This window comes from Epinephelus lanceolatus, chromosome 4 (genome assembly GCF_041903045.1).
Source record: "Epinephelus lanceolatus isolate andai-2023 chromosome 4, ASM4190304v1, whole genome shotgun sequence".
Classification (NCBI taxonomy): Eukaryota; Metazoa; Chordata; class Actinopteri; order Perciformes; family Serranidae; genus Epinephelus; species Epinephelus lanceolatus.
This window is the reverse complement of record NC_135737.1, coordinates 27,464,175-27,482,866: the sequence shown is the minus strand read 5'-3', so window position 1 is coordinate 27,482,866 and position 18,692 is coordinate 27,464,175. Positions and strand designations below refer to the sequence as shown.

Below are 18,692 nucleotides of genomic sequence, written 5' to 3'. Positions count from 1 at the left end.
AGAGCAGCAAGTAGAGCCAACTGTTTACCTCCAACAACATCTTTAAGGAACACAGAATAACACACCAGTGGCCTTTTTTGCTTTTGCAATCCTCCTTACTCTCCGGTCTTCTGCATCTCTCTCCATAATCTTCATGAAATTATCTGGTCAAAAAAAGAAAAGCTCTTAAGCATTCATGCTAGATCAGAGAGAGTAAAGACATCTGTCATTAGGCAGTACTTTGGATTGCATGCAGTTTTTAACTTTACCGTCTCCCAGTCAGAGTTTTGCCACACATTTTAAATGAGAAAAATCCAATCATCAGCATACCAGTCTAATCAAAAGTGAAGTCCCAGTCAAAGAAAAAAAAAAAAGATCTTTTGTGACTATCCCACAGGGTCCTTACTGTGTGTGATTGTTAATGCTAAGAATGTTCTCCTAAAGACAGCCCAATATAATAAATATCAGTTGGATGTAATTTAAAAACAGAATTACTTTTTCGTCCTCATGTGAATTGAATGTATGATGTGTTGATGGAATACTTCAGTATTTTCCAACCTGCACACTGTTTTCCCATGTTTTCATGTCTAAGTGACTAATGTAGACAACAATGTCTTAAAACTGGTCTAGTACTGAGGGAGAATGCTGCAACCACAGGGGCAAAACAGGCTGCAATGTTAAATCTATGGGCAATTGTGCATCTTCAATTTATGTCCATACTGACAGGCTCGGTTTGTTATTAGAGGTGACTGACAACATTACAAAAGACCCTGCAGAGAAATTAAATGTTCTTCTTTACCTTTCACTTATCTGTTATTGTATTTAATTCTAACTCAAGAAGAAGTCTTGTTCTAAAATCTTGCAAGAGTGACTTGTTGCAGGAAAAGCAACGGTGGAAACGTTAGTGAGAGCTGAAGAAAGGAATAAGTTTGCGTTATCTAAGAGATATTTAGTGTCATGACTGATTATTTAGCTGATTTTGACCAGGTGAAAAAGTCCCCAAGATTTCAGATGGAGACTTGCCCATTACAGAGACTTGGTTACACACACTAACAAACAGACCAAAACAGCAAAAGGTAAGTAAAAGCGTTGAATTTCTCTTATAATGGACGTAAATTGACAGTGCCCAATTGCCTGTAGGAATTACACTGAAGCCCCTTTCTCTGCTGCGGCAGGAGTGGTCTCTCTCAAATTTGGACCAAATTCAAAAACTGTTGTCTCCATTAGTCACTTAGACACAATAACATGAGAAAATAGGGTCTAGGTTTAAAAACACCAAAGTCTCCCTTTGATTTCAGTATCAGTGGCTTCATACACAGAGATTTGAAAGGTTCAAATTTTTTGCAGCTTTACTGTGATTGATGAGTTTTACCAAACGGAGAATTAAAAAGAAGTGTTAATGTGATGAAGTCATTTTATATGGTATACCACATTCAAGGAGCTGGAATGAAATGGATCTGTATACAAAAGACATGATGAAAAAAGTAATGCCAGCTTTTAAGATCATCACAACAACTTCTCAGCACATACTTGATGTGCTGCACGCTAACCTTGAGCTAGCTCCTCTTCGTGTGGCTCTTCCCACATTGTCCGTTGCATAAGTATTTCTATAGCGTAGGGCCTTGGTGGCCTAAATAGTCAATATTACATGTCACCTTTCCACTAATTATTGTAAGAGGCCTCTAGACAAACAAACCCACAAAAACATATCAATCATGTCAAATTATTCATTTCCTCTAATCCACAGCAGCACTGTCCTCATCATGACAAGTGAGGTTGACAAGACAGTTTGATAAGGGAGGGAAGAGTTCACTTCACATCCTTATTAAACCTCTGCCAACTAAATTGACAAAATTAGAGCAATTCGTGGGGCTGTCTAAACTGGTATGAGCAGGCAAGTGGTGGATAATATGGTCCCTCTTGAAACTAAAATCCAGTGTTGAGGACACACCTTGTACCGCACCACATCTCTCTTCCTAATATGGCACATGGTGAGTCACCAACCTGTCTAACAGATGCAGTTGATTAAAAAATCTCACTGTGCCTAGGGAAAATGTCATGTCTGCTTAACACAGAAACAGATACATAAAGGGTATATGGGTACATTCATTGTTAAATTTTGTTTGGCTCAAGGAAACTTTTCTTGCGTTGCACAATGAGGACATATAGTGTGCTTAAACAATGCTTTAAACGAGTGCAAGAGATAGCCAAATAACCCACTCACCTGGACTTTCATTGGGCAGACTCTGTAAAACAGGAGAACCATTAAAAGAAAGTTAACAAAAACCTACCTACAGAGCCTTGACCCTTCTTACATGACAAGAAAAGAGAAAGTAGACAACACAACAAGTTGTTGTAGGTTGTGTACTGTGTATATCCTCTGTGCATTTGTGTGTTGTGTTGGAGAAATAGAGACAGCAAGAGAAGGAGAGAGAGAGACAGAGAGAGACAGACAGACAGAGGCACAGACAGGATGAGAAGGACTGAGACAAGTGGAGAGTGAGAGAAGGAGTGCAACTGGCTGACTGTGTGCATGTCTTTACTGAGGAAGGCTGAAGTGGTGGGTTTGTGTTGATTGTAGTCTTGCTGACTTTTGTCCTGCAGGGTTCATCCAAGGCAGCAATGTAACGATCTGCTTTCTCCATTGCTTCTTGCTGGACTTTAACCTCAGAGGACTTCAGATCCTTCACTAGCTCACCTGGAAATAATTCATAACATAGTTTGCTTTAGCCTTTACTCACATAATATACAATATAAAATAACCACGTTGTAAAATGTGTGTGTTATAGCACACGTTGTTCATAAAGACCTGATTAAAGTTCTATACAATTCATACATAGTCTCTATACTGTAATGTACTTGCATTATGTTACAACACAAATTACCATATAGAGAAACGTTACTTGTCTCCATTAAGGTGGACCACAATATAGCCCTTCCCCAACTAATGCTGTCAACGTTACATATACGTACAATATACGTACTTTTATTTCTCATATGGGGTTAATGACAAAATACCTGTTAGGTAACGTTAGCGTAAAGTGGCACCGTCTAATATCTGGTTTCGTAAAAACCATGTTAGCCACAATAACTTGAATGAGCTAGTAACGTTAGCTAGGTTCGCCGCTATATAACTCACTTATTTTGTCCACATTCTCCAAAAAACTTTCACAGTCTTCAAGTTTGTCCATCACTTCTGCCCTTTCAACGTGTTTTTATTATTTAATGAGCGAGGTGGCTCTATTTTATCTCGGATAACGCTGAATTTACTTCACACTAACTTTCAGTTTCAAGTGGTTTCAAGTCTCTGCGTCGGGTCACCATGGAAACGTGATGCCTTCCCGGCCGCTCGTAAACTCCTGCACTAAACGTGGAGCTGCACACACTGTCATTACGCCACAGTTACTTCGTATGAAAGAAAAATAGCTGAAGCCAGGTGAGTTATATATGCAGAGAGCCTAATGAATGGCCCTGTTATTTTAAACAGAGGTTTGTGATTGTGATCTGTCAACTGTTGCTCCCTATATGTCGTGGTGTTATCAACACAATTTATAATATTGCTATTAGTGCATTGTGTTACAAAAGTCTGAACTTATGTTTACATGGTCGTCATGAAAGTACTTGAAGGCAGCACCTCTCACCCTGAATATTAGATATAAATAGTCCCATTTTCCCATTAAAAACCAGCAGAGCTGTAAAACTAATTTTTCTAGTAAATAAATAATTAAGAATTGGGCTGCTTTTACTTTCTGATATTTCGTTTAATTAGACTATATAGTGCCTCAGGCCCTTTTTTCTGTGTATATAGGCCTACACATAGTGTCCATAGTGCTGACAGTCTGGTTCTGAGTGGCCAAAGGCGCTGTATACCTCCTCTACACATAATGACCCCCCTTTCAGAGTGATCATCTTAAGCCTTCTCTTTCTTCTCAGCAACAGATCAACACTGCCTCCTTGTGGCAAAGACACATAAAGTGACAGCTTTGCAGTCACTTCTCTAAAAGCAGTTGATTGTCATTATAGTAGATGAACATTTGATGTTGTCATAACTTCAGGAAGGAGTAAGAGGTGACCTATCTACATAGAAATGTTAATATATACAGTAAATTAACAAAGAGTTGAATATGGCCTCAAAATGAGCAGAGAAAAAAACCCCTCATCAGCTGAAGAGTGAACCAAATTCTGTAGGTTGTTATCGTGTTGTATTGCATCACATTTTGTTTTCCATTGTCCTTCCTCTTATTCCAACTGTCAGGAAACAGTTGCAGCACCTTCTTACAGGTACTGCATTTCTTCATACTGTGCCCATTACAAGATATGGGAAGGAGAAGACAGTAACATTAAAGCAATAAAGGAGGGGCCTGTTTGATATACATGAAGTTGATTCTGAAAGCCAAGGTAGTCAATTAAATTGTGCAATGTGACCAGAAAAAAACCCAATATATTTACTCTTTCTTTTTACACTTTTACTTTCTATTTAGGTGTCATGCTGCTGCAACTCTTAAAATCTTACTTGATTTCATGGCTTATAGTTTTACAACTCATGATTTTATGAATCAGTTCTGTTTTATACCCACTGTCTATTTTCATGTGAAGCACTCAGTGCTTATAATTCCCTTATTATAAAGCATCTTTGTGCTGCATTTCTTGTATGAAAGGGGCAATGTAAATACATTATTATTTCTGTGTGATATATGCTACAAAATTACAAAATGACTTTAAAACGTTCTAGTTTTAAATCATGAACTCAATGTTAGTGCCCACCACAAACAACATCCAGGCATGCATTTTTGTCTGGTGGGGGGAAGCTTCCTGTATTGGTGAAGCTGTTTTATTGGGGGCAATCTTTACGAGGGCAGCTCTTGGTTGTGAATTGGGGGTTGGAGCTTCAGTGGGGTATTAAAGTCTGTACCCAAGGGAACACTTAGGTCTTCTCTCCATGCTGCATGTATTAAAGAGACCTGATTCCTCATACTGAGTCCGTCACTTCTTCAGAGAGGAGAATTTCCCTCACAAATGTCATTTAGATTTGATATTTCCTATTGAAGCAGTTAGAGGGTATCTCATGAATTAAAGCTGTGTCCAGCTGGTATTTTTCAGAAAAAACATCACACCGTGTAATTTCTTGTATGAAAAATGAGAGCTCTCAAAAACACAGAAGAAAATTAACAATGGGCAACATCATTTGGAACAGTTAGACTTCTTGAAGTGTCCTAAACAGCAATGGGAGAGTTGACCTCATCCCTCAAGGGCCGCTGAGCTCACAGCAAGACCCCAGTCAAAAACACAGTCACAGACAGTGAAGCTCTTTATCCTGATTTACACACAGCAAATGAGGATAACAACATTCCAGAGACACAACACACAGAGCAGTGTTGTAGTCAAGACTTCCTAAACTGAGACCAAGTCATGACCGAGACCAGTGTATCAAGACTTTGAAGGGTTGAATACAAGACACAAACCAGACCAGAGTCCCACACTGCATGACACACTTTGATTAAACAAAGAACATGAAAAGCATAGGAGCTCCTCAAATTGACCTGAAAGCTCCACATTCCCATAAAAACACCCACAGAAAATAAATAAAAATTCATTTTACTGTCATGCTGTAGGCCTATATATGAGTGTGATATGTAAGTGTGCCATAAGAAATGTCTTAATAAAATGAAAGGGCATTGTAGAGGGGGGGTTGTGTATGGTCATTTTTACTTTGTTGTCTATGAGCAAGCAACAAAAAAACACTAAGGAGCTGATATCAACTTAATTTTTATTCAACAAGCACTTTGGTGATATCCCTGTTGTGGTCTTGACCAGTCTTTAAATAAAGTCCCAAATCCTCTTTGTCTGAGACCGAGATAAGAGTTAAAATGCTTTCGAGTGCAAAGTGAAACCAAAAGTGTTCTTGAGACCAAGGGCAATCTCTAGTACTACAACAATGACACTGAGCATCCTCCCTTGCATTCACATCCTGTGGTTGAAATATTAAGCTGTGGGTCAAGAGAGATCACAGGCAACACTTAGACAGATAGAAAGTACTTAAAGGGATAGTTCGACCTCAGATCAAAACTACATATTTCTCCTCTTACCTGTAGTGCTATTTATCAATCTATATTGTTTTGGTGTGAGTTGCTGAGTGTTGAAGATATTGATCATAGAGATGTCTGCCTTCTCTTGAATATAATAGAACTAGATGGCACTCGGCGCTCAAAGCACCAAAAAACATACATTTAAAATACTGTGTCCTTCAACAAATAAAAGGTTACTCAAGATAATCCACCGTCCTTGTTGTGAGCAGCTTCATGTAGAAAATATTGTCTTTCTACTGAACTGCACCTGCCAACCGCATCACAGCGCAGAGGGAAGTGTGCATCTACTGCAAGCTCAGCTTGCACCACAGAGCTAACCAATGTTTCAGCTCATCACATCTCACGCTGTCACAAGCACAGGTAGATGCACACTGCCTTCTGCATAGTGCTATGTTTGGCGGGCGTAGCTCGGTAGAAATAAAACAGTTGCTAAATGAAACTGCTCACATCAAGGTCTGTGGTCTGTGGATTATCTTGCGTAACCGGGTCATGATTTCTGGAAGGAGACATTGCTGTTTAGTTTTTCAAATGTATTCATTTTTGGCGCTTTGAGCACCACAAGTCAAGTGCCATCTAGTTCCATTTTATTGGAGAGAAAGCAGACAAATCTCCAACACTTGGCAACTCACACCAAATCACTCTAGATTTACAAATAGCACGACAGGTAAGAGGAAAACATGGATTTTGATTTGGGGGTGAACTGTCCCTTTAACAATGATGCAGAATTTGATGAGAAATGCATAATTAATAAAGTTAAAATAAAGCTAGCGTGGAGAATTCATCATCCAGCTGCTGTTTATTCATTGTGTGTCAGATTAACAACCAGAGCTTGGAAACGTCACTGTAAGTGTCATCTTTAAAAGACTGATAACAGCTGCAACACTGCAGCATGTTTAGACTGAAGCAGGGTGGAATGTATAGCTATTTCTGTAAGAGCCTGCAGACAGGGGCTTTCTATGGCCAGACGCCAACCACAGTGGATTCCACAGTGTCGTGTTTCAGAGGATAACAGATACAGGCAGCACAATGCTGTCACTGATTAAAAATGCTTTCCTCTTTATCTGCCTTTGCACATTTTATCGGCCCACAGCTCCGGTCTTCTGAGGTTATCTCAAAAGATGAACCCCACTTCACAACTGCACTGCAAGCTAAAATTAGTTTGGCTATTCTGTTTTAAAACTTTTTACGCCGGTACAGAAAACATGAAAAGCCACTAACATATACTGGATGCACTGTCCCCATAACAATCTCTATTATGTGGTTTTATGCTAGAATGTACAGTAAGTCCAACAGGACTTAATGGACAATAAAAATGAAGCAGTCCATCCTTCTGTTTCCCCTTGTTCATCCATATTTAATGACTCATCTTATTCTTCCTGTCCTTTTGTTCCTGTGTGTAGGCAATCAATGACGCCGATACGGGAAGACATCTCTGGCACTTTCCCTAACAAAGTTACACAGTGTTTTACCAGGAAAATCAAAACTTAAATGACAGATGCAAGTGAGAACAAGGAATGAAGGGTGATAAAAATAAGATGAAAACACAAAATGAACTGTTTTGGTATTAGTGCAAATTCAGTTTAAAGACATGGAAATTACTCAGGTGTATTGTGTTTTGTGTATTGTATTTTATGATTAAACACCATACATCTTGTCCCCTATGTGTAAAATGGGTTTACCAAGGAGTCTTCTCAAAATCAAATGCATCACACCACGACCAGGTGATGTAAACTTGACTCTGAAAGCCCACTGTCACTGCCCACTACAGCTACTGCATCTTCTCCCTGGATAAACTGCTACCATGCTATTACTGGAACAGATAACGTCTGTATATGGTTCAGACATTATACCTTGCACATCTGATTTACTGGCACAATAACTGAGACGTGATGACTGGAGGCAGTTTCGCTGCCATTGAGCCTGCTGCACAGTCAGTCAGCTGTCCTCCCTCAGGGGAATGCTGCTGTAGTGTGCTCCAGCAGGCAGCCTATCTATTGCTACACACTCAAACATTAATTTGCAAGACGGTTGATTTATCAAACTATTCTTGATTGCTGTTGAGAATAATGTGAATCTATTGTGTTGGAAAAGAGCAAATCTGCTTTTCAATTAAGACGAGAATGAATCGAATTAACACTGATTATGGTAGTTTGCTGTTGAGTAATCAGCCATGAAGATGATTCAATTTGGATCAATTCCAAAAACAAAAAAAGCAGATAAAAGAAACACCAATACTTGAATGTCCACGGATCAAAAGTGAGATCTCAAACCTGCAAAGTTGAAAAATTATCATTTATTTGTCAGATAGCAGTTGCACTGCGACTGCCCGGGAAATGTTACTGGAAATGATATGATTGGATTTACCATGAAACACATGATAATGACTGCAGTTATTTCTCTTTAGCTCTGACGTACAGTATGTTTACCAAGAGCAAAGAAGTGGCAATCTATCATTACTGATGACAAACCCAGCTAAATGAGTGATTATAATTTAAACTGCGCTGCCACAACTAATCAGACTGTATGTTGGTGATGAGACGACGACCTGACTTGCGGAGAAAGGAAAAGATCTGCAGAAGATGCTTAATGTTGTGGCTGAATGGTGCTGGTGGCATGTAGTTTCTTTTAATCAGTGTTACATTCATGATGCTCGGCGTAAATTGTTCCTTGTGTATGTAGAAAGATGGTCTGTTCAAGTTTTGAATTTGAATATGAAAAGATGAAGAACAATTACAGTGTACATATGTAGAGTAGAGTTTAAATGTCAAAGATCTGTGTGCACACAGTGATATTACCATAAGCTATAGATGTGAATTTCATGTTTTATTGTTCAATATAGGATGATTTAAAGGTGCAAGAGGTAACTTTCTTTAAAAATAATTTTTGTCACATTTGCTGAAACTGCTGCTGTATCCTGGCTTATGTACATGAGACTAAATTAAGTTTTATACCTAAATTCGGGAACAAGACCACGCCTTGAACACATCCCATTTCCATTCAATAAGTATTTAAGCACACCTCATCTGTTTCCTACTCCTCTGACTCAGTTTCCACATCTCTCCCCCCCAAACCCCCTTTCTTTTTTGTTTCCTTTTCTCTCTTTTGTGTTATTACAGGAACCGGGGGCTATAGAGATTGAAGAGACGGCTCCCCCACCCAGAGTCTCAACTTCCTGGTTCCGACCACCAAGCATCCGTCCATCCATCCGTCCATCCACCCATAACCCTCTTTCCTCCTCCCATACCTTCACCCCTTCTCCCCCTCATCCCTCCTTCCCTCAACCCTCATCCCATTATCCCTTCATCCTCATCCCCTCATCCCTTCATCCCTCGACCCTCATCTCTCATCCCTTCATCCTCATCCCCTCATCCCTTCATCCCTCGACCCTCATCTCTTATCCCTTCATCCCTCGACCCTCATCCCTTCATTCCTCAACCCCTCGTCCCTTCATCCCTCTTCCCTCTCCTCCTCAGTCATGACTACTCATCATCCATAACATGTAATAAATCACTCTGAAAATACTATTGGTGTGGTCTTGTTAGTGAATCTGAGAAAAAAATCAGCTGCTAGTGCTCATGACGGATGTTGCAAGAATCCACCACGCCAACCAGTCAGAGCCAGGAAGAGTTTCTAACATGTGTCAATCACTGCTCTTGCACACGCTGCTCTTGCGCACAACAGCCTATGTGGCAAAGACAAATGAACAGAAGACTATAAACAAAGTAAAAGCTAAAAGCTACAAACAGCAGGCTAAAAAGTAACAGCTTAAACAAGAACAAACACCCGAGCAATGGGTTCTTGCAAATGCCATTAGACACACTAGAAGGAGCCAGAAGAACCTGCCTTTTTTCAGATTACCTGTCTCATGTACTGCTGTCAGGATGTAGTGACAGCTTCGGCAAATAGTTACAAAAAGTTATTTTTTATGTAAGTTACCTACTGAACCTGAAGAGCTGTACTTTTAAATAAAATGTCCTTAACTTCTTATGAGTTCTTCTGGTGAGATGATTATTAAAAACCTGAGCTGGTTTTTAAAAGGAAACCTTTTTGTGTCATTTGTCAAGTTTGTACAGAAGCAACCCGGTCTCACTCTGAAATCACTGAAATCCGGTGCATGAGCAGTTACTTGCAGTGTCAGACACTGACAAAAAGTCGTCCTTTAACGTCGGGATGATACATGGCCAGTCGCTGTTATACTTTAACAGCACTTGGCAGCATCAGGAGGAAACGTGGTGCGAAAAGAATGAAAGTTAAGGCGGTGTAAGTCTGCGTAGGGCACGTGGAAGGGATGATGGATGGGTCCAACAAACACCAACCTTCACCCTGGAGAGCGGTGCTCACGTCCTGTATGATAATAAAGCCAAACTCTGTTGTTTTTTCCTAAACCTAACCACATGTTTTTGCTGCCTAAACCCAACCACGTGCGTTAGGTGTTGGAGGAAAAAAAAAAAAAACGTCAATTTGCATTTACCAACATAGTGCATTTATTTTTAAAGAGACTGTACGTAAACAGTAAATTTCCTGTGAAAACAGAAGTGTATTTTGAAAGAAGACAATGCATGTAACAGGGAGAACTTGACATGGCATCCCAGAATGTCAACATCTAACACATCCAGGGTACCTTTCACGTTGTATCTGGATGTGGAAGATCCATGACCAAACATCGATATGCAACAAGGTCGGAGTGAGAATGCGTTGACAACAAAGCCATTTGTTTGCAATGCAATGTTACTTGCAAAAAGTCATGTGCTTGTTTGAGTTTTTCACAGCTGCAACACTGCTTCTGGTGTCTTATGTGATTATACTTGTAAGTTTTGACACAATAAAGAACATACCTAACTAGCTGATCACAGTATGCATTGGATGAAACTGTTGCTATGCCTCACAATTATGCAAGCAGAATTAACTCAGCTACCATGTGTCAGACTGAATGTGAAAGCAGGCACTGAAGAAAACCAGAGATAAGGCTCTTCAAAGTTGTTTCCTGGCTTGGGTTCTCCCCATTTAAATACAGAAGTTACTCCAGCCAGAAGAGCCCAAGTTGCATGGGGTGCCCAAAAAGCCCCCATTTCCTTGCAATCCAGACAGTGTTTTTTTTCCCTCTCTCTCTCTCCCTCTCTCTCTATTGGCCACTCATATAGCTGTTAGCCTTACGCTTGCACAACCCCATAAACCACACCCATGAAGAATAAAAGGGTGTGGGTTGCAACCCCCACCAGCCATTGGACCTAAACACTGGCCAACAAAGCATAACTTTCATCCATTTAAAAAAAGACAGAGCACCACAATGGAAGGAGGCCAGAACCGTGATGTGGCTCCATCCTACCTAGGATGGTCCATCTTTAACACTTTGTGCTGTTGTCTGCCTTTAGGGATTGCTGCTATCATCTGCTCCTGTAAGGTGGGTAACCTTTCCTGAGCATCAAACGTTTTTCACTCTTCACCTTCTAAGAAATGTGCAAATATCAAAAACTACACAAAGTATTGTTAGTGTTTTGCAGTGTTTTTGCATGAACTTTAATGTTGGAGGCATTAGGAGGCTGCTTCATTGTGACTGAATATTGGCTGACTTGTGCTCATTATGTAACCAGTCAGATTAATTTCGCATGTATATGGTGAAACTGTACAGTATGTTCCTGCTCAGATGCACAAGATTCAATTAATCTCCTTTTCAGTGTGTTTTTTTCTTTCTTTCTCAGTCAAACACCTTTTTTCTAGCAAATTAATTTTGCTGCTTGCTTCTTAAAGGCACAGAATGCCAATGCTCTTGGAGACTCAGCTCGAGCTGCGGAGGCATCAAGGACAGCCAAGACCCTAAATATCATTGGACTTGTCTGTGGAATAATTTTGATCATCATATTCATCGCTCTCAAAGCCACTCAGAAGCAGTGAAGACAACACTGACGGTGCCAGTATTTGCCCGGAGACGTGTTGGAGTCTCAGCAAAGCTTTTGTCATGCTATAGACTTCCCCTCCTCCCCACACAGGACCACTAAATACAAACAGATGTCTCTATATGTGTGCACACACAGGTTGCACACATGTTTGTCTTTGTATATCTTTTAACCAGGCGCCTATATAAGCGTCCCAGGAATGCCATTATAATACACAGCTTGTGATGGTAAAAGCCAAAAACATGTATGATTTGTATAAGAAGAAATGTTGTGTTGTTTAAAACAAAAAAATAATAAACAGTGCAACATGAATGTTTTTGTGATCAGTGATTACCGGGATTGAAGTAAGGTCAGAGATAATGATACGGTAAGAGACAAAGCAAAGTAACTTTTCATAATGAGACACACCCATTTCTTAAAATCATCTAAAAATGCTGTTAATTGCCATTTTTGTCTCACAATTACATTTACTTTATCCTACTTCTTTTTGAAACTCTTCATTTAAAGTATTTTTAGATGTTTAGACCAATACTTTATCATATTTCAATAACACCACTCAGTTTAAAGGTATAAGACCTGAGCTGTTGTTTTTTTTTATTTGGATCAAAGTTACATCATTGAAAATTTATCCTACCTCAATATAAACGACAGCAAAGCATTAAAGCCTCACCCTTTGACTCAGAATTTATTAAAGTAATTTAGTAAGATGATCCTAGTATATTTGACGAAACTGTGCCAATTGTGAAATGGTTAAAGGTAACGTTGACAGTGGAACATGAGGAGTAGGTTAAGGGTTTGATTTATGGATCACATTAAGATTAAAGTAATGGTTACTCACTGAAATCCAAAACAATGAAAAACAGAGTGAGTACGTACAGCCTTCTGTATACATTATCCTTCAGTTCATTGCCTTGCCTTGCCATAGCTGTCATTTCCACTCTGATTGCAGGACTTCTTCGAACTGATATCATCTTATCAAAACAGGCAATATAAAAATAGTAAACAAATTACATTAGAGCGTAAAGGTTTCTCTGCGGCTTCTGTGGGACAAACTGTTTTGCATTAATTGCATTTTTGCAGTCAATGCACTATATGCTCTGTAATGTATCAAAATGTCTTAGGACAAAGAGGGAGTTACTGAGGGCGAGACAAGGCGTCTTGTGGAAAACAAGTTCTTATCGCACAGAGCTTACAGTGGTATGCTTATTCCCTGGAAGAAAAGAAGTTCCTGTTACCAAAAGAAAGGGATGTTGATTCTGTCTTCCGGGAGATAATTTCCTCTGCAAAGCATCTGCCCATCCTTCACCCTTGTTTGTCTCTCTGGATTAAACGCCTGCATTTTCTCAGCCTCACAGAGAAACTGTAGTTCATCTATGACGTTTGCTCCTCCCATGCTTCTTGCAATAAAGAACTGGTTCTATGTTGGGTGTGTTTTTTCTCTTTCAAATAGAAGAATTTCCCTTACGCTTCAGAGCTCTTCTCCTTTAAAAGTCCCTCAAGATGGGAGAGTAGAGATGTTTCCCTGTGCTTCCTCTGAAGTTCCTCAACGTCCTGTTCCCATAATCACAAACAGACACACAACAAGAGACGTCCAAGACAGCTGTGGTTACTCTCCCACACACAGAAAGTATCCTTGCACAACACCGTCAGACTAATAAATGAAAGATCAATCATGCTTCTATCTGAACAATCTGCAGCAAATGATCACAGTTAGAGGAAATATTCTGCTCTTACGTCTTCAGACAGCAATCCTCTGCTTGGTTTGTGCAACCTATAAAGCAGGGAGGCAGCATGAGGGTCAGAAAGAGTCCCCTTTAGGACTCCTGAAGGGGCCTCTTGGTCCTTAAGCCACACGCACACATTGGCTTCCTGTCCAGATGACGGCATACCCAGTCTGGCTTGAAACAGCTCCCCCAGACATGCCTGCAGTATCTATGAAATACAATTAAACAGAATGCAAAATTCAAATTAATGTCACACATGGGAAAGACATTGAACAGTACACCCATTAAGAAACAGCCAGATTATCAACATCAGCCTTATTTGAAGCTATATTTGAAATCAAAAAAGTACTGTCAGAGGTTAAACAGTTTCCCACACTGTTAACATTTAATGCACACTTTGAATTGTTTGTCTGTACCTTGAAAAAAAGCCTCTGGAAGGCAGGACCAGAGTCAGAGCTCATGTCTTTCATCTTAACATGGGACAGACAGTGAAGCAGCAGCAGAGAGAAACCTCCAACTGACTGGAGCCTCTGGCGACGGACAAAGAGTGCCTCTTCTGCCTCCTGTCAACAGAGGAGTCGTTCACATGCATCCAAGAGTTATAGTCAAGAACACATTGCATTGCAATCCATTTACAACACGGAATTAAAGCATTTGGCTGGCATTAAAGTTTTATGATTAAATGGAACACACAAATGACAAATGGCATTAACAGCCATTAACGGAGCGAGAAGGGGAAGTGCCTTCTTCACCAATACACACGTCTTTAAATTAGCACTTAGACTGTAACATTTCCTATAAATGCTGTAAATTCTAGATGGCAGCTGGAGTTGTTTGGCTTTGCATTAAAGTTTCATGATTACATAGAATGTATCAACCAGGAATGCAACAAATGGCTGATAAGATGACAAGAAGAGGGAGAGCCTACTTCACCAATACAAATGTCTCTAACGTGTGCTGGAATTCTTGTTTGCACGTAACAAGGGTAGCTGTAATGACTCCTATTAAACACACTAAATTCTAGATGGCAGCTGGAGTTGTGTGTTGTGCAAATGAAACCCGCATAGACAGGATACACTTCAGATATTGCAAACTGTTAATGTAGAGCCTGTGGTTGCAAGGTCATGGCATTGAATGGCTGCCCCAGTCTGCAGCTGTGCAGACTCTAATAGAATCTGAAACCTGCCGCAGAAACAAACTCTACAACCCTGAGCACAGACAGGAACCTAAAGGCTGTGGAATTGCTGTTTATTTACTGATTTGAGGGGTCTTTCAGTCTGACCCATCTCCTCTGTCAGAGTTGTGTGAATAGAGACAGAGTCTTGTGTGTTCAGAGATCAGCAGGGCTGAACAGGATGTTCTATAAAGACTTTCACTGTTGGGACTGCACGCTGAATTGCCCCTTCAGCAAAGTGAGGGTTCCGAAAAGATGTAGTAGCAGCAGAAAGCCACAGCAAGCTGCTGTTGTGGTGTCGTCTGAGCTGTTTTCAGGTACTGGGAAAGGCTGATCAGAATGCAAATGAAGGTGCTGCTGGCTTGTTTCACTTTTCTTCATTTTCTACTGTGTTTAATGCAATTCCCTCATTTTTCGTTGTTATTGCCACAGAAAGTGTCATTTACAATTGTCAAGATAGTATATACAGTGATGGAAGAAGTGTTCAGATGATTTACTTCAGTAAAAGTAGCGGAACAAAAAATAAAAATACTCCATTACAACAAAAAGTCCTGCACTCAGAATGGTACTTAAGGTAAAATAAGGCCTAAAAAAGGAAAGGAAAATAATCAATATATTTTCTGTGTATGTTTTTGTCTCATTTTATACCTGCCCTTTCTAAATAAAAATAAAATTAAAAAAAAAAAAAAAGTTAAAGTAAGGAAGTATTAAAAGTAAATTAACCTATAGTATAAAATGTTATGGTACTTATCATAAAGCAGACATTATAATGATAAAATATATATGCTTTAACATAATATTGAATTATGATCACTGATCCATGTACCATGGTCAAGACAAAGCTTATTTTACCATTTTACCTTCTGTTCAGTGGTTAAATCATTTTATAAGCTGATGCTACAGTGTGTAGTATACATGAAACAATAATTTGTAAGGTAACCTACATCTGTCAGATAAATGTAGTGGAGTAAAAGTACATTATTATTGTCATTTTAGGTCTTATCACACTGCTGTATGTTCACATGTTCGCTCATTTGATGCAATAAGAAGGAGACTTGATTGACAGCTATGTGTGCCAATTGGTGTGCTCGCTAACAATGGTGCTGCTTGCCATTGGTCAGACGAGTGTATGGGCGGGAACTTGACACCACGGATATTGCTGCTGCATTCCAAGCACGTTTCTGAGCGTGTAAGTCACCACTTGAAGTCACCCTAATGCGTCAACATTAGGGTTATTTTTTGTCTATTTCTCACCGTGTTTCACCTGCATCAACACTGTATCTATGGGGCTGCCATTGTTGTTTAGAGGAGTAAGGTAATTGGTTTAGAAGGCTGTGTGACATCAGAGAGCGTAACTGGGAGTACATCGATCTGGTACGAGTTCAGGGGTTGTAAGTTGTGGGTTTGACTGCCGTTCCAGTGCACTTTCACGGGTAGAAGGTTGTAAAAACACAAGTTACCGGTTGCCTGGAACGCGCCATGCTACTGCGCAAACTCTGGCTCCAAATGACATCACCAGCACAAGATGGCAGCAGCATTATCATGGATATTTTGGCTTCAATTTTGTACAGTGGGGGTGAATGGAGACACGTCAACCATCTTTTTATACAGTCTATGCTTAAGAGGTAAGAAAAAAACAACAACTACTAGAATTCACTGCGCCACACTAGACCAAAAAAACACCCACTGGTGAGTAATGTAATGCGAGTTTAGAGATTTTTTCCACAGGAAACAATATGGCGGCGATCTTGAATTATAGACAGTGAATTAAAATGTGTTTATTTTATCAGCACTGCTTAATTTTACTGTTTGATCTCATCTTTCAGGCTTCATTTTTACAATACAGGAAACAGTAGGGTGCCTGCTTCTTAGTGCAATAAAATATATTTTTGAAGACAAATTAAGGCGAAAAATGGGCAAAACATTAACAGAATCTTGGTTTATGTTTGACCAGTGCTGCCTAGTCTTCCCGTTTGATCTGAGTTTGGTTTGAATTTAAAAACAAGAAAGAGATGGTAAGCTTTTTCTTACAGTCTGCTTCTATACTCTTTGCATCAGTGGTGGGAAGCATACGAAAAAGCAGAAGTACAACCTATATTTATAGCAACAACCCTGGAGCCAGCAAAAATTTAAGCTGAGGTGAGCAGGGAGATCTTAGTTCTGGTAGGATGATGGGAAATTTACCAAAGTTAATTTACACATACTTCCCACATTGTTATGACACATAGAAAATAATGTGACTGAGTAAATGTACAGTACAGGCCAAAAGTTTGGACACACCTTCTCATTCAATGCGTTTTCTTTATTTTCATGACTATTTACATTGTAGATTCTCACTGAAGGCATCAAAACTATGAATGAACACGTGGAGTTATGTACTTAACAAAAAAAGGTGAAATAACTGAAAACATGTTTTATATTCTAGTTTCTTCAAAATAGCCACCCTTTGCTCTGATTACTGCTTTGCACACTCTTGGCATTCTCTCCATGAGCTTCAAGAGGTAGTCACCTGAAATGGTTTCCACTTCACAGGTGTGCCTTATCAGGGTTAATTAGTGGAATTTCTTGCTTTATCAATGGGGTTGGGACCATCAGTTGTGTTGTGCAGAAGTCAGGTTAATACACAGCCGACAGCCCTATTGGACAACTGTTAAAATTCATATTATGGCAAGAACCAATCAGCTAACTAAAGAAAAACGAGTGGCCATCATTACTTTAAGAAATGAAGGTCAGTCAGTCCGGAAAATTGCAAAAACTTTAAATGTGTCCCCAAGTGAAGTCGCAAAAACCATCAAGCGCTACAACCAAACTGGCACACATGAGGACCGACCCAGGAAAGGAAGACCAAGAGTCACCTCTGCTTCTGAGGATAAGTTCATCCGAGTCACCAGCCTCAGAAATGGCAAGTTAACAGCAGCTCAGATCAGAGACCAGATGAATGCCACACAGAGTTCTAGCAGCAGACCCATCTCTAGAACAACTGTTAAGAGGAGACTGCGCCAATCAGGCCTTCATGGTCAAATAGCTGCTAGGAAACCACTGCTAAGGAGAGGCAACAAGCAGAAGAGATTTGTTTGGGCCAAGAAACACAAGGAATGGACATTAGACCAGTGGAAATCTGTGCTTTGGTCTGATGAGTCCAAATTTGAGATCTTTGGTTCCAACCGCCGTGTCTTTGTGAGACGCAGAAAAGGTGAACGGATGGATTCCACATGCCTGGTTCCCACTGTGAAGCATGGAGGAGGAGGTGTGATGGTGTGGGGGTGTTTTGCTGGTGACACTGTTGGGGATTTATTCAAAATTGAAGGCACACTGAACCAGCATGGCTACCACAGCATCCTGCAGCGACATGCCATCCCATCCGGTTTGCGTTTAGTTAGACGATCATTTATTTTTCAACAGGACAATGACCCCAAACACACCTCCAGGCTGTGTAAGGGCTATTTGACCAAGAAGGAGAGTGATGGAGTGCTGCGGCAGATGACCTGGCCTCCACAGTCACCGGACCTGAACCCAATCGAGATGGTTTGGGGTGAGCTGGACCGCAGAGTGAAGGCAAAGGGGCCAACAAGTGCTAAACACCTCTGGGAACTCCTTCAAGACTGTTGGAAAACCATTTCAGGTGACTACCTCTTGAAGCTCATGGAGAGAATGCCAAGAGTGTGCAAAGCAGTAATCAGAGCAAAGGGTGGCTATTTTGAAGAAACTAGAATATAAAACATGTTTTCAGTTATTTCACCTTTTTTTGTTAAGTACATAACTCCATATGTGTTCATTCATAGTTTTGATGCCTTCAGTGAGAATCTACAATGTAAATAGTCATGAAAATAAAGAA

General features: G+C 40.0%; 2 protein-coding genes across 3 annotated transcripts in view; both read right to left on the bottom strand.

Moving 5' to 3' along the window:
• ttc12 (tetratricopeptide repeat domain 12) overlaps positions 1 to 3,290 on the bottom strand; it is a 28,521-nt gene extending 25,231 nt beyond the window's left edge. For both annotated transcript variants that reach the window (XM_033632179.2, XM_033632180.2), the window contains exons 1-4: positions 3,119 to 3,290; positions 2,523 to 2,677; positions 2,204 to 2,225; positions 66 to 143 (exon numbers count right to left, since the gene is read on the bottom strand). In XM_033632179.2, the coding sequence (XP_033488070.1) occupies positions 66 to 143; positions 2,204 to 2,225; positions 2,523 to 2,677; positions 3,119 to 3,170 (307 nt within the window). In that variant the 5' untranslated portion in view covers positions 3,171 to 3,290. The remainder of the gene's footprint in view (positions 1 to 65; positions 144 to 2,203; positions 2,226 to 2,522; positions 2,678 to 3,118) is intronic.
• Positions 3,291 to 10,564: 7,274 nt separating this feature from the next.
• The window catches only part of LOC117260235 (uncharacterized), a 39,597-nt gene continuing 31,469 nt past the window's right edge, over positions 10,565 to 18,692 (bottom strand). The window contains exons 32-34 of the mRNA XM_033632177.2: positions 14,100 to 14,246; positions 13,694 to 13,891; positions 10,565 to 13,510 (exon numbers count right to left, since the gene is read on the bottom strand). Coding sequence (XP_033488068.2) covers positions 13,421 to 13,510; positions 13,694 to 13,891; positions 14,100 to 14,246 — 435 coding nt within the window. The 3' untranslated portion in view covers positions 10,565 to 13,420. The remainder of the gene's footprint in view (positions 13,511 to 13,693; positions 13,892 to 14,099; positions 14,247 to 18,692) is intronic.